General features: G+C 38.4%; 1 protein-coding gene and 1 long non-coding RNA gene across 9 annotated transcripts; one reads left to right on the top strand and one right to left on the bottom strand.

The window, feature by feature from the left end:
- The first annotated feature begins 87 nt into the window (after window positions 1-87).
- Window positions 88-16,826, top strand: LOC105276132 (transient receptor potential cation channel trpm). Of its 8 annotated transcripts, none has more exons than XM_011333504.3 (20): window positions 88-1,351; window positions 2,070-2,230; window positions 2,528-2,781; window positions 3,076-3,158; window positions 4,280-4,466; window positions 4,564-4,777; window positions 4,876-5,035; window positions 5,248-5,384; window positions 5,479-5,635; window positions 5,711-5,864; window positions 5,952-6,260; window positions 6,685-7,234; window positions 7,314-7,525; window positions 7,626-7,793; window positions 8,490-8,549; window positions 9,774-9,983; window positions 10,074-10,422; window positions 10,567-10,712; window positions 10,827-11,417; window positions 11,511-12,842. In XM_011333504.3, the coding sequence occupies exons 3-20, from the start codon at window positions 2,719-2,721 to the stop codon at window positions 12,840-12,842; spliced, it is 5,082 nt and encodes a 1,693-aa protein (XP_011331806.1). In that variant the 5' UTR covers window positions 88-1,351; window positions 2,070-2,230; window positions 2,528-2,718. The 8 variants fall into 8 exon arrangements, with proteins under 8 accessions (XP_011331806.1, XP_011331807.1, XP_011331808.1 ...); XM_011333499.3 differs by having other exon boundaries at window positions 90-584; window positions 653-1,351; window positions 2,070-2,781; XM_011333500.3 differs by having other exon boundaries at window positions 90-1,351; window positions 2,674-2,781.
- On the bottom strand, window positions 4,932-6,658 carry LOC113562556. The gene is made up of 5 exons (XR_003406973.1): window positions 6,235-6,658; window positions 5,930-6,158; window positions 5,707-5,837; window positions 5,497-5,622; window positions 4,932-5,045 (listed from the first exon to the last, which is right to left on the bottom strand). It is a non-coding gene; the product is annotated as an uncharacterized LOC113562556 (long non-coding RNA).
- Window positions 16,827-16,912: the final 86 nt, after the last annotated feature.

Below are 16,912 nucleotides of genomic sequence, written 5' to 3'. Positions count from 1 at the left end.
TTAAAATCTATTTCAGACCAAACATCAACATAGATAAAGCATATATTTTGTGAAAACGCGCCATATTTAATCTACCTTAGCGTAGCCAATCAGATTTGCCATTTTGTCTTTCGACAATTTCGAAATATCTTTTTCTTATTTATAAGGCTGCGTTCACTGCCAGTAATACTGAAAATCTATAGTTTATGTCACGTACACTGTAAATTTTCAGTACTGGCAGTAAATATCGGAATGCAGCCATAGTATATAAAATTTCGCTGACACACTGCAGTGTTGTTTTTTTATATCATGTTCCAGGAATTCGTGGAGAAACCCGCATACGCGTTAGCTTCGTTCAGAAAATGCAGATTTCTTTGAATTTTTGATTCTTTGAGTGCGTTGAGAAATGCAGGCAAATTGTTACTCGCAGGTATAATATTCGCAGAGTCAGTGAATTTTTTCTATCAAGTTTCTTCTTTGATACGTCGATTCTCCGTCGATGTTATGTTCCTGATTTTTAACCTGAAAACTAAAAGAAAAGAGGATTGCTTAAGGCGGATCCCCATACCTTAAGGACCGTCTACAACGGCAGGAAGCAGTAAGAAGTAAGATATATTCCCATTGGCCAGTTTTTGAAATAATCTATTTCGATTGGTCTTCTCTCTGATTTTAGGAATCTAACTGCTCCGGGGATAATTGAAAAGTTTTGATATTATCGATCAGTTATGAATCATGATTGAACTGAAGGTAAGTATTGATTTGACCGAGTGCTTTAATTTATCGAATTAAATTATTTTATCGACAATAAACAGATTTATGTGTATAATGCATAAATATTTGGTTATATCTGTAGTTACCTACAGTGCAGACAAAACTGATCGATAATATCCAAACTCTTCAATTATCCTGGGCCTCCCGGGCCTCAGAAATGATGTCATTTGTCCACAGGTATCGATCAGTATCGATCTTTAATAGTATCTCTCTCTCTCTCTCTGTTTGTCTCTTATCTGTCTGTCTGTCTCTCTCGTCGATAAATGGTTTTGAAGGTTTGGAGTATAGAACGATCGTGGCGCCATTTGGGCGATGCTACATGCTTGGGAACTATCCACGATCCAAGGTCATATATAAGCGCGTCCTCCCCCGGATCCTAGCCCGGCCCCGGGTCGTAGTCACCAGTAGTCACTCGCAGTTGGTGGAGTGAGTGTGTAAGCGTGTTGCTGGTGACTGTTTGGTCGTGCGTTATGCATTCCGATGCATTCTCGTGAAGAGCACGCGTGAGTGCACAACACGCGAGTGTGCGATACGAGTTACGCGTGCGATGAATGCGATTACTTGACGAGACTACTCACGAATCTCCTCGACCCTTATCGTGGTAAGTGCGTCCCAACAGTAGCGTGCTGTTTTGCTTGACCCGGGCAATTGGTTTGTTAGTTTTCGCTGCGTTAGCTTGATACTTGCCGTTCTTAGAACAAAACAAATGAATGTAGAAGCATAAATTTCGAATTTTTGAACGCGATCGAGAACACCGTAACAAGACTGCACTAAGAAAAGCTAGAAAACTTTTCTGATTACGAGTCATTCACGAATAAACATACGCGCCGTGCGAACCAGGCCGGTTTCTCTATTACATTTTCTTCTTTTGCCTTTTTGCACGTTTCGATTCGTCTCCCCGGTAGTTCGCGGTGCTAAATCGAGGTTAACTTGGCCGCGTGATTATTTGAGTGCGGACGCGACGTATGTTATTAATTTTCCCGCCGATTTCGAACCTCTTTCGCACTTCTGGCGTTTCAAGCTCACCGTGAAAACGCGCGTCGCAACGAGTCAAGTCAAGTCCGTTTGATTCGCGATACAAATCGTAAATTCGAGAAACGAGAGTATGATTGTGTGCACGTTGCGCCAAATTACATTTTGCTCGCTCATCAATCGCGTATTTTCTACATGTAAGCAGTGTAATCGACAGTAATCCGCTCCGAATTCGACGCTCATTCGACCGCAAAACCGCAAAGCAGACGACCTCCACCTCCAGCTTTTTCTCAGTGCGACGATTTTTCACGATCTTCGATAAATTCACGATTCACAAATCCTTTCAGCTGGATTTATCGAAACAAATGCGACGGTGTAATGACACAGAAATCATGGTGTAACTCTAATTGGGAGGTAACAATCGCAATTGTTTAAGCCTCAACCTCTTGGCATAATTTATGTTCTCGTGTCAGTAAAGATGATCGTCAAGAACAAGTCTTGTCGAATGGTGAGTGATGAATAATTTGTAATTAAATTTTCTTGTTTATCAAAGATGCACATTCTCAAAGGGCTTGTTCTCATCGTTTCAGTTTACTATTTTATTTTTTTGTAATTGTCACATAAATGTGTCATTGTTTGTAATTGGTACGATTTCATTTGACAATTATACAACTGTACAACTCAACTTGAGCTATGTAAATATTACACAAAAGTACCATAGTGCAATTTTTGAAGAAGACTTCTTATCTGGCAGATTTATCTTATCTTTATAGCATACAAGTTTCATTCGCTTTTTTTATTGCAGTGTTTGCATAGTATTATATACATCATACATTTTAAATAGAAATCACAATCAAGTCCAACTGCATCGATACTGTACTGAAGATCTGATGCAAAGAATTCATTTTGTTGATCACTTTCTAGTTTTTTTCTATGATTGTTTTCCATTAGCACACTGCTTAAGTTAAAGTGACGCAAGTTGCATGTTATAACAAGATGGCAATTGGAAGTATTATCTGTGGTGCAAGTACCCCAAAAGTGAAGAAAAAGAAAGTAAAGGTATTTTTTTTCTCGTTAACAATTTTTGTTATTAATGTATCGCGATATATTTCAAATGCGTTCCAAGTTTAACACTACTATGTTAATCATTATTATTATTATAAATGTGCAGATAATTTATTTTATTTTATTTTAAGATGACTTGACAATTATTTTAACATAATAGGGTTGTGCTAAGTAACAATATTATAATAAGATATTCTGTAAAGATTTCCAATATCCTTAAAGCTAACTTTATAAAATTAATCCTTTTACAACTAGAACCATTATGTTCTTATATTCATCCTATTACAGACAACTGAACGCAGTTGGATAGAAGCAACATTTCAAAAGAGGGAATGTACGAAATTTATTCCAAGCGCGGAGGATGAGCATAGGTGAGAACATGAAGTGAAAGAAGCTGTAATACGTATAAGATAATGATTTCAACAGTAGCTGTAAAACATAGGATAATGGTTTAAATAATGTATATTTAATCTGTAGCACCAAAGATTTATGGTATAAAATGTTTTATCAGGCCGTGTAATTCCCCGAGTTTAAATTAATTATTAAAACATTAATGAGTTTTTCTATGCACAGCAAAAGATCATTATTTAGATTGTATCTTAATGTACTCTACTTTCAAAGTGATAAGGTATAATGTATGCTATAGAGTGAAATTTATGAAATGGCATTCAAGATAAACGTACTCATAAACTCATCGTATTTTCTCAATCGATCTATTGAATTTCCTTCTGCATCGTTTACATCAAATACTTTCACCTCATTATTATAGTTTTATCTTTTACCTCCTATTATGATTAATCATAGTTCAAGCTAATTACCATGGTTGTCACATTCTTTGACTTCCTTTTCCTCGAATCGAAAAACAAACTCGGAATATTCATCATTAGTCTTTCTTTGCTCACTCATTTATTTCGTTTTGATTTACTTTTTTGTTTCATTCCATTTATAGGTTTGTACAGGTACAGGGAGATAAGAACGCAGAATATGATGTGATCACTGCTTCCAGGTGAGAGACTCGTGTGCGTCCTGCGTTGATATAAATTCGTTTCACTATTATTATGTCTCAAAGCAATCTATCTAATGTTCTTGTGTGTCAGACCTTGAACATGTAAGGAATTAACATTCCTGCTGCTCTTATCTCTTTACATGAATATCACTCGCATAATCATTATCATTTTAATTAAATCATTATTATTATTGGCAATACTTATTAAGTGTTAAGTCTTTCATAAACTTTTTATTCGTTCATCATAAAAAAACAGATATGAATATTTGTCATATTATTATTATTATTATTATTATTATTATTGATATCAAATTTATTAATTTATTAATGTATCTGTTCGAACGATACTTGCAATAACAATATAAATAAATATGATTTTAAGTACTTTATAGCATACGCAAGATAATGGTATAAAGAAATATACTGAGTAATTAAAATAATTGTATTACAAGTATATTTTATTACTGTAACATTGCGTTATTATAGATGTTGCTGCGGTAATTCGTACACTCATCATTGTGGAACTGGGGCAGATGTTCAAAGTTACAGTCTCAGCAGTAATAGAGAGAAAGATCAGGAGCAATGGTCCCAAGCAAAAAATACACGTTCTTTCCCGACTGATGCGTACGGTACTATAGAATTTCAGGGTGGTCCTCATCCCACAAAAGCACAAGTATAATATCGTCTTAAACGACTGTTATAAACTGTTATAAATAATTGTTATAAATGATGTGTATATAAGTGAAAATGACACTAGATATTATTTGCAGTACGTAAGATTGGCTCACGATACGCGGCCAGAACCGATTGTGCAGCTATTGTGTCGGGAATGGAATTTAGGTTTGCCCAAGTTGTTGATTACGGTACACGGCGGACGGTCGAACTTCGAGCTTCAACCAAGCCTGAAGAAAGTTTTACGTAAGGGCTTATTGAAAGCTGCGAAGACAACGGGAGCATGGATATTCACAGGCGGAACCAACACAGGTATATACACGTGTAGACTTCTAATATCACGGAAATGAAGTGTAAGTACAATGCTTTGTGTTTAACGCGTCTGCTGCTTTGTGCGTTGATTCCGGTAGGTGTTACGCGGCAAGTCGGCGACGCGCTGTTGCTGGAACGCTCTCAACGACAAGGTCGTGTGGTGAGCATAGGTATTGCCCCTTGGGGAATTTTGGACAAGAGCCATGAGCTGGTTGGTCGCGGCGGAGAGGTGTCGTATGATTGCGTCTCCTCGCCATGGTACGTCTCCCTGCATTTATAATAACTAACAATCTTGCATGACATTCTCTGCACAAACTTTAATGCACGAGAAATAGAAAATTTTAAATGTCCTATTAGCTTTCTTATTTTTCCTTCGTGATTTCTTCCCTATTAGCATATCGCTTAAATCAAAGTGAACTTCCATTTCCATAGATATCGTTTATGTTAAAATACGTCTTTGATTTATACAGGACTAAGTACACAGTATTAAACAACCGACATGCCTACTTCTTATTAGTGGACAACGGTACTGGCGGTCGTTACGGTGCAGAAATTGTTCTTCGCAGAAGACTGGAAAAATATATTTCGAATCTGAAGTTACAACCATGTAGGTGTAGTTAAACTACAGTAACGTTAATTTCGAGATAAATTCTGCACACAGTGTTTTGAGGAAACTCTGATTTTTTATCAATGTTTTCAAGATACGCACAGTAGTATACCTGTGGTCGCGTTGGTCATCGAGGGTGGAACTAACACTATTCGTGCAGTTCTGGAATACGTGACCGATGATCCACCGGTACCGGTTGTCGTTTGCGATGGTTCTGGACGTGCAGCCGATCTAATCGCTTTCATGCACAAGTAATGGCATAATCTTCATTTATTTTATTAAAAGACAGACAATCGTATGATATTTAAGTGATGTGTCTTACACAGATGGAGAGATGGGCAAACCGGTGAGGGTGAAGGGCCGCTGGAGGGCGTCAAAGAACAAGTTTTAGAGACGATCAAACGTACCTTTCAAGTCTCCGCCGAACAGGCGAGTCAGCTCTGTTCCGAGCTCCTACAGTGTACACGAAAAAAACATTTGGTATGGATTGACATTTCTTATATTACGGATTGAATTTTTTATTATTTCTTGTTTTAAGAACTCACTGAAGAAAAATTATTTTTGCAGATCACTGTGTTCAGGATATCGCAAGACAGGCCGCAAGAACTCGATCAAACCATCTTGACAGCTTTATTTAAGTCGAAGCAACTGTCGCCGGCTGAGCAGTTATCTCTTTCTTTAATATGGAACAGGGTGGATATTGCTCGTAGCGAGATCTTCGTGTACGGCCAAAAGTGGCCGCTTGGCGCTTTAGAACAGGCGATGATGCAGGCGCTTCAACATGACAGGATAGACTTTGTGAAACTTCTACTGGAAAATGGCGTATCCATGCGGAAATTTTTATCAATACCTCGCCTTGAGGAGCTGTATAATACGGTAGGTCAACTTTATTTTTGTAGAAATTTTCTTTAGTAAACAATATTTAAATATAGATTCCTGTACCGCTCAGCAAACGAGTGATGATTATGATATATCTATGAACTTTCGTTTTACTGTTCATTTATCTCTATATAAAATTAAAGGTAATTTTTTTATGGAAAACATAAAATGTATGTATTATATCTTGAAGAACATACATTAGTCTTGTAACCTTTTAAGATACGTTACAATGTAATCGTTTACGAATAATGCTTTTTTTTATATCTTTATATTGTAATAAAGAAAAAATTGATTGAAAAATGCGATGAGAAGTACATTGCAAACGCATCATAATTTTGATGTTTTAATTAAAGTAAATTATTAAATTAAATTATTAGCGTATCGAATAATATTATTTTCTTTTATCCGCTGAATCAATCAGAAAGAGGGTCCATCGAACACGTTGGGTTACATACTGCGCGACGTGCGACCAAACATTCCACGAGGCTACATGTATACGCTGCACGACATCGGTCTCGTGATCAACAAATTAATGGGCGGCGCGTATCGCGCACAGTACACGCGCAGAAGATTTCGTATGATCTACACGAAAGTGATGAAGCGATCCGGCGGCGGCCATCAGCCGTACATGCATCGGAACAGTTGCGCACCAAACTGCAACACGCGCTACTACACGGGCTCCGGCAACAAATCTGACAGCCTGACGATGAGTCTGCTCGCCGAGACGTTGCCAGCTAATCGCGACACTCCGCTCTTCGATTATCCCTTCAACGAGCTGCTGATCTGGGCGGTGTTAACAAAGCGTCAGCAAATGGCCCTGCTAATGTGGCAACACGGGGAGGAGGCGTTGGCAAAGGCGCTTGTTGCACTGAAACTGTACAAAGCGATGGCGCACGAGGCGGCCGAGGATGATTTGGAGACCGAAGTCTACGACGAATTGCGTGGTTACGGAAAGGAGTTTGAAAACATCGGTACGAACGAATATCAGGGATTCCTTTTAGACGTCCGACATTACATGTTGTAATCATGGATTCATAAATTTTTTTCCAGCACTCGAATTATTGGACTATTGCTATCGGCAAGATGACGATCAGACGCAACAGTTGTTGACTTCGGAATTGCAAAATTGGTCGGGACAAACGTGCTTGTCGCTCGCGGTCACGGCGAACCATCGGCCACTATTGGCACACCCCTGCAGCCAAATCATTCTGGCCGATTTGTGGATGGGCGGCCTTCGTACGCGTAAAAATACTAATTTGAAGGTAATTCCTTGTTATTTATTTGTATTGTTAACATTCGTACCGATTAATTATTATTAAATATAGATTTTTTGATGTACGCGTAATTTGATTACTCTTCTAGGTGATTATGGGACTATTCTGTCCTGTATATATCACGCGATTGGAGTTTAAGAGTAGAGAAGAATTACAACTGATGCCGCAAACGCAAGAAGAACATCTGATAGCTCTGGAAGACGAGAAAGAGGACAGCGATTCTGAGCACAGTACACCAGCAGGACCGGATGTGGAGGTAATTGTGAACGCGATAAAATAATATCGATTAGTGATACGCTCGAATATACTAAATACTTTAATTTTTCGATATTCCCACAAAAAATTGCAATAACTTGATAACATAATAACAGAAGCATGTAAAATAATATTTATTACAATGAGAACACTGTGCAATTATAACAATTTGATGCATGCATTGCTGAAAGATTACATGGTAATATGTGAAAAGTACATCAGGTGCGAGGTATTAACGATTTTTCCTTTTGGAAACCACATGTCTAACCAGTATAGTAAAATAATAATATTACAATATGGTTGCTGGTTTTGAGAGGAAAAGGTTTCCGTCCAGAAATTACGTATGAACATAATACAACATTCATAGCTTCTTAACTGAGACTTATCCAGACAACATATTAACGCACAGTCCATGCGGCTTATACTTTTTATTTTGGTAAGATTATACGGCTCATTTCATCATTATAATTGAAACGGTACTATTGTGTCTTCAACCGTTTCTTTTTGCCCATATATCTCGTGATATTTGCGCTGATTTGAGATTACGTTCACCTTTGCACCACACCATAATTTGCTGGATCAGGGGAAGTAGTTTTACTATTCTGAAAAATTAATTGCTCTCTTTCTCTCTTTGTTAAGGGTGTGAACTGTTTGTTACATGTAGACTATGTGGGTATGCGTGTGAATTATTTTTTAGAAACGTCTTCGCAGGAGCCTGAGCATACGCAACAAATCCAGCAGCCAACCAGGCGTTAAGGTATATCTATACTGGCCTGAACGCAGTGATCCTATACAATAATTTCACACTCTCTGATGCACTTTTAAGCTATGTGTTATTCGTTTCTTTTTATCTGTTCTCATTGGTCATATCTCACGATCACGATAATTGACACGTAATTGACATTACGACATCCACCTTTTAAAGGATAATAAGACAATAAACCACCCTTCCACAAAACGAATTGAGTGGCTTGCCATGACGATATCATTTCCATTTGCCTATTTGTGCATACGTACTATTGACAATGTATTGTTGAAGCAATTGTGATTACACTTATCGTTTATGTGTCTTGCTTTAATATTATAGAATATTGATTACGTTATATTAATAATCGTTTAAATTTCCGTTAAAAGTTTAAATGTTACAACTTGATACACATAATCATTTATATTTTATTCGTTAATGTGAATCCGTTGTGTGTGGAGATAATATACGTATTTTCATTTGTAAGTTTGTTAACTAATACAAAAATATTGGTGCGGCTTGAAGCAAAATTTCAGAATTGTTCTACAACAATATAACATTCTTGTTTATGTATTAAAAAAGCAGCTTTTTTGGGTGGACACAACTGGAATTATTGCGAAAATCTCTAATCAAATTTTTCTTTACAGACAATATTTAGCTCTTTCTAAAATATACTATTACGTATTTATTTATTGTGAACTAGAATCGTAATTTATTTCTCTAACGATTTTATAATTTTCATTTTCTTACTGAAGTTTACATTTGTGTCTTATTTTAATTTATAATGAAGTAGTTAAATATAATGTAAAATTTAGAATTTATATAAAACTTAAAGGTTTACTCGCTGGTAAACTTAATATTCTTATTTTAATTTTTGTTTATTGATATTAGTATAATTGTTTGAACTAAATATATACATTTTATTATCTATTCCATGCCTTATAAAATGTGTAATTCTTCCTATTTGTCTTATGAACAAATTTAATATTTATTACACTGTCCAATTGACTTAGGTTACATTAAGATATTGTTATTGTTTATCATGCTTTTTATTGAATGATTATATTGAGCTAAATTAAATCTCCTTCTTCCTTATCGTTAAATGTCTCAAATCGATATCTGTATCCATCTAACCATGCACTGAGAAATTTATCAAATTTGATGTCTGTTAATGTCCTTCCCAGTACATGAATGATCTATTATGAATAGCCTTAAATTCTTTGTGCTCTTTTGTAGGCTTTAATTAGCAACGAACACAGTACAATAGTCAAGGAGACGATTGTCCAGGAGAATGGGAAAGTATTGACGGACAACGATGATGGTATACATCGCGCTTACGGTCTCCGATCCGAATATTATGATAATAAAACAACTAGGCCATTAAGATTGCGGAAGAAACTGTACGAATTCTACACTGCTCCGATTACAAAATTTTGGGCGAATGCGGTAACTTGAGAAATTTATCTCTATTATCGATATAAATTTGTATTTGCTATCAAAAGCAAAACGATCACATGATACAAATATCTTTTACAGATAGCGTACATCATCTTTCTACTTTTGTTCTCGTACTGCATACTGGTGCGCATGGACGATCATCCGTCATTAGCCGAGATATACGCGATCGCGTACATCTGCACCCTCGGGTGCGAGAAAATGCGCGAGATCGCGATCTCGGAGCCGGCGATACTCTCGCACAAGTTTAGCGTGTGGGCATGGAACATGTGGAACCCGTGCGACGCCGCGGCGATCATATTTTTCCAAATTGGACTTGCTTTACGCCTGCGACACTCGACTTTAGATGTAGGTCGCGTGATATACTGTGTTGATTGCATCTACTGGTATTTACGCATACTCAACATCCTTGGTGTCAACAAATATTTTGGTATGCCTAATGTCAGACTGAAAATGAGTTATTTTATATTCTTTTTGTGTAAAAATTTCTATGGTCGGTGTTTAATTAACGTGTCGAGATCAACGAACGCGTCTCGTGTCTTGTATAGAATGCTCAATAATTTCTATTTCGTAGGTCCCCTCGTGACCATGATGGGAAAGATGGTTAAGAACATGATATATTTCGTGGTACTTTTATTGGTCGTACTCCTGAGTTTTGGCGTAGCCAGGCAAGCTATACTAAATCCTAATTCTGAGCCGAAGTGGCGCATAATACGAGATGTACGTAAATATGTATCCTGTACATTTGACGTGCAGAAAAGAAACTTCGCGTACGCTACAACCGAGTTTACGCACGCATACGCGATTAACTGTTATTTTTTTCTTTTTTAACAGATATTTATGGAGCCATACTTTATGCTGTATGGAGAAGTGTACGCCGATAACATAGATCCCGATTGCGGGGACGAACCGGGAATGATTCCGTGCCTGCCGGGCCGTTGGATCACGCCTGCTGCAATGTCCGTGTACCTTTTAATTGCCAATATCCTGCTGATAAATCTGTTAATAGCGGTATTTAACAATATTTTCAACGAGGTGAATGCTATAGCTCATCAAGTCTGGATGTTCCAACGTTTTACCGTTGTTATGGAATATGAGCAGAAACCGGTGTTGCCGCCGCCGCTTATAGCGATTTGCCACGTATATTTACTGCTGAGATATTTCCTGAGGCATATTACGCAAGGTAAAAGTGGCACTGGTGAGGCTTACGACAACGGGCTGAAATTGTTTCTCGAGGCCGATGATATGGAACGTCTGTATGACTTCGAAGAGGATTGCGTCGAAGGCTATTTCCGCGAGCAGGAGCTCAAGCTGCAAATGTCGACGGAAGAGCGCGTCAAAGTTACGACGGACCGGGTGGAGAATATGCATCAGAAGATCGAGGACATCGACAAGAAGGAGAGCAATCAGAATGCGTCTCTTCAGGTATGCAATATCGTCATACTTAACAATTGGCATATTTTCGTACGTATCTGTCACAAAGAGTAAATTTTAATAATTTTCTCCTCATTCTCATAGGCGGTCGAGTTTCGTATTCGCAAGTTGGAAGAGCTGAGTCAGCAGACCGTAGCACATCTCGGGGTGATTCACCGTTTCATGGCGACGTACATGCCGAACGAGGGACTGTCCGGATTAGAGACACTGGACAGTATCCGGCAGCGTCGAGTATCGGAGCGATCGGAAGCCTTCTCTGAGGCGGACTCTCACACGCATTTGTCAACGGCTACGCGACGCAAGAAGCTCCTACGCTCTCTCACCGATGGTACCTTCTTAAACGTCAACCAGCCGATAGAAGACCATATTCTAAAGATATCCGAGACTGTGACTTCTCGCGAGAATCTCAGCAGGCATGATTCCTCCGTGAGCGTGGATGCACACGTCGGTCAGGATGATGTGAAGACTACCACGAGCGTGGAGACTGAGGGCAGCAAAGATGTTCTCGAGGGCGAAACGGCTGGCAAGAAGGAAACGCAGTTTGAGAGAGGAATCAGCCAAGATGTCAGCAGAGAGGTGAGCAGGGAAGTCAGCCAGGAGGAGGCCGCCAGCAGGGAACAGAGCAGAGAGGTCAGTAGAGAGACGAGCAGGGAGGCGAGTAAGGAAGCCAGCAGTGAGAACCCGCCCTCGGACACGAGGCAAGACTCGACGGAACGTACGTTCCGGCAAGATTCCTCGGAACGTACGTTCAGGCAAGATTCCTCGGAACGTACGTTCAGGCAGAATAGCAGAACCCGATCAGAGTCCGATGACATCATGCTGTTCACCCAAAGGGTAACTTGGGCGGAACCTCGCGTGGATGTGATCCCATCGTCTGTCACCTCGGTTAGCAGTGCGCCAAGGTCCATCCTGTCGATGATGCGCGCCGAATACACGAGCATAACCGACGATATTGAGATATGTTGCGACATGCTAAGTCCGCCGCGAAAGGCACCGACCTCGCCGCCGCCCTCGCGGCGCGACATATCGGAGATGTCGAACACGGAAATGGCATTACAAATAGAGAACGAGCACCTGCGCGACGCCGAAGAGTGCGACTATCAACAGCTGGAGGATCTGATTCAGCGGCGTTATCGCAGCGACAACAACGACGGCGACGGTAACGACGACGATAATCGCGCCGCGGACGAAGCCGGCGGCGTCGCGTGCTTCTTTAACGTGACCAGCGAGCACCGCCAGCTGCGTCGCGCTTCCGCGATCGACGAGGACTCGCGTCGGCCGCCGCCGATGATCAGTGTCACTCGTGAGATCGAACAGACGCTTGCACGACCGCCGATACGCGACTCGGAAACGGCCGATCCAAACGATAAGAATCTGAGCACTGTGCCTGCTCCCGCTTCCGAAACCATGTGTTAAATGAGACGGTGTATGCCTCCGTATTTTTCTTCGAACAGCTCTGAGAATTATAATTTACAATTCGGGAGCAGATCGATTGCTTGTAAAATGATGACTATTTGACTTCAGGTAATCGCATTGCGAGATATTGATTTTCTATGAATTGATTGCATTCGCTATCGTTCATCGCGTATCGAATTTTGGATGTTCAATGATCATGAGCAAGTATAAATAATCAGTCTTCTTGATGATTATCTCGCGGCATGCGAAGCTTGTACGATCGCAGGAGAGTCTGTGCATCCTCCGCGATTTGTGACTTAACGCGAGTCTGTCTCAAGTTCACTCGCTCATAAAATATTGGCGAAATTAATTTCGCATGGCCTAAATAGTGAATTTGTCGATAAAACTAAGTAATTATACATTTTACGTGTAATAATCGTGTATTTTTATCAATTTTTATATATTACATTATTGCGTTGGTGCTTTGAATCTTCTATAGTAATTGTAACGACGCGTATACATATATTTATTATTGACCCTTGAACGCGTTGTCCTATATAGAATCGTATATGTAGAGAGCGTTGAATTCGGAATTACTTCTGTGCACTGATTAAAATTGTTCACACCGTGTCTCTATGCTATATTTATCCGGTGCATCGAATTACATGAAAGTCGTACGACGTACTGCATTCGGGAGAAAAAGTTACGTTGCCTCTACCTGTGTCCGTCACGTTTGATGCATCCTCTGCATTTCAGAATCCTTCCATTTCGGTAGATTGCCGTGTAACTTCGTGGTTTTATATGCGCACGACTTATTCAACGAACTATCTATTTTAGAATGGATTATCAAAGAAGAGCGCGTACTCTCGCGACACGTTTTGTACATAAGCACTTAGCGAACGATTGCATCTTATGATACTTTATGCATGATTTTTAGATGTAACACTTTAATTTGTTTTGTAATAACAATTTACGACGGAGTATTCCTTTAAATTGGAGTACGAATTCTCATCACAATCGATTTAAGGTGTAAATAACATTATATATATATATATACACATTAGCGTGAGTTGCGAAACCGTGGGCTTTATTATCCTTACTGCCGGATATTTCAATCGGGATAATTTTTCGAGGTGTATTTAGGGCCTTACATAAGCGCGCGCACTTTCAGCTGCGTCAGACTTCACGGACCATTCGAAAGCGAACCATATCACGCAGATAACGTTCTAATGAACTGAAGCCAGTCTGCGTTAGTACAATTGCAAGAGTATCTAAAAGGAACAAAACTTTGATACCTGTACCTAAAATGCCTAAATATGTATAGAAATATATATATTGCGTATAATAATTATACGCGTATAAAAATTGGAGAAAAGGTGGCAGATTCAAGCGTGTTCAGCAAACGTTACTTAACGTTTACGTAAATGCTAACGTAATGTGTGACTTAACGTTATACTTAACATTATAGGGTGCGTTCCACTTAACGCTCGCAACGACCGCGAACATCATTCTATCTTTATTCAATGTTCAGTGAGCAATAAAGACAGAATGATGTTCGCGGTCGTTGGGAGTGTTAAGTGGAACGCACCTATAATTGTAAATTGATGTAGCAATTTATTATTATACACTCTATTTAATTTCTAGCATGTTACATAGCAACCTTCTATATTTTTTGTCTAGATCAATTCTTGTGTAATGTTGTATTGAATCATTATGTGTGAATAGTACAGTCAAATTTAATTAAGTCAAATTGTTATTTGTGCAAGATAGGTGATAGGTTTACCACCATATTTAAATAATTTTATGTCGATAAGTGATTCGAGATATCTCCATAGTATCTCATTTTGCATACCTGTAAGATATTTCACACATTTTTCTAAATTTCAATGCACTTTAGCTTTCGAATTATTTGGATAAAATGAAAAAAAAATATATATATATATAAAGCATCGATTTTACGAATATAGTATTCTCTTAATTCAATAAGAGCCTGGTGCTCCAGTTAGAACGAGGCTTTTTGGCTTCATTATTATATCAATGTATAAATCAAAAGCAATATAATTATATTTATAAAATATATTCGCGATAGATGGCAATATTATCTATTATAAATAACGTTTACTTGCACAATTGTTACATTTGCCAGTTGATCGGGACAATATTAGCGTTGATATGGCATTGGACATACTTGCGCTAATTTCTGTGAAATATTTTATAATGTGTTAATTTATACGTACGATTGTCGCATCATTTTCGTCAATGAGTCGACTACTTATTATAGATAAATTTCTACTTGTATTGCGTTAAGAATACGAGATACATTTGAATGCGTTTAATAGATGTATTATGAGACAGACATGTGCATATGTATGTATATGGCGAATTATTTGCTCAATTTTATTTTCGTATACATTATACGTGTGTAAAAGTTTTACGATATCGACAGTACGCTCGCACAGTATAACTGTGTACGTGTACGCAACATAGAAATGAATTTGAATTTCCGAGCACACGCGTGAAATGTCGGAACAACAACAATAATTCTAGTATTAAAAAAACCGATAATAATAATAGCACGTACTTCTATGCATACATATTTATTGAATGCAATATTCATTGCATACTTACGCCGATTGTACTTCGAGTATATACGTATGTACACATACGATGTACGTACATAGTTACATTTGTACTTTACTGCTTAAATATTTGTGTGTTTATCCGTTTTTGACATTATCGCAGGTAGTTACATTCTTTTCTCTTCTTTTCTCGGATGCGTTTGCGTTACGTTCCAAACGCTCTAGTCATAGCAAAATACCATCGAATTAAATGTTAAAGCGTATAAACACCATATCAATTGTAACGGTTTTTCGAACCGCACGTATACTTCATTTAAATAACGAAACTTGTGCAAAGAGCAGAAACCAAACGAGCATTGTCTATCGGTTTTTGGCCAAGCTAGATGTATGTAAGCTAAGTGTCAACATTTCGTTATTAGGATCTATTCCGTCTAAATACTGGCAATCATTTTACGGTACTTGTTCCAAAATTGCACGCGAACATGCTATCTTGTCGATTGTAAAGAATTGTACGAAAGGTACCGATGTATTAGCTGCTAACAGATAACAAAAGATATAGTTTGTAACTCTAAAAAATCGTTAATTGATCCTTATCGCGTCGTAAATCGCAAATCAGCAAATTTCGCTGAGAATTAATTAACGTTGCCGCACAAGTAGCGGATACTCCGCATTCCTTACTCCGCAAAATAATCTTATTTATAATCGCTGTTGTCATATTTGATCGAGCAAAAAAACAATCAAACCAAAACGAGATGATAATAATAGGCGTTTCAGCAAGCTTACAGCGAACGGAAAGAAAATTGTATTTAGAGTCTAGCACAATTGTCCGACAGTACAATATACACCGACAAATAACGTGCGATACGCACACAGTGTAAACGATCGAGCGAAGCTCTCATTTGTAGTATCTCGGGCATTGCATAATTGTCTACCGCCGTGCAGTTGATGATCGTAAAATACGTGCCTTCTCTCGTCGTACTATCTGGTTTTTTACAATATACAAAACGCATGCAATCAATTTTATTATTACTGTATCTGAGATATCGATTCTCTGCGACACGTGCTTATCTTATATTATTAACTCGCGTGACTCCGTATAAGGCACATTGTTATTTCCGAAATTTCTTAAGATTCTAATTGTAATCGTGACTTTTTGCTCGTCATGTTTTTTCGACGTACGCGTATGTTATTCATTAATATTACGTGATATTTTTCTTTCTTGTGCGCGCATAGCTCGCTTGCAACGTATGCACGTATGAGCGGCGACTCGAGTTTCTTAACACTCATTATTTCCTTGCGACCGCAACCGAACTATACGCCAAATGTGATTGTTGTAAGAATCGTGACCGATTGCATCTCGTGTGCGACGCTGTACTGCGGCATCAAGAATAGAAATTTGTCCAAAGAAATATATACATATTATTTCAAAATCGGAGTTTTATTCTCCAGCGTTACATGTAATATTATTGTATTAAGCTATTATAATATAACTAAAAAACCTTAATTTTCAGA

This window comes from Ooceraea biroi, chromosome 9 (assembly GCF_003672135.1).
Source record: "Ooceraea biroi isolate clonal line C1 chromosome 9, Obir_v5.4, whole genome shotgun sequence".
Taxonomy (NCBI): domain Eukaryota; kingdom Metazoa; phylum Arthropoda; class Insecta; order Hymenoptera; family Formicidae; genus Ooceraea; species Ooceraea biroi.
Note: the sequence above shows the minus strand (reverse complement) of the source record. Positions and strands in the feature narration are given on the sequence as shown.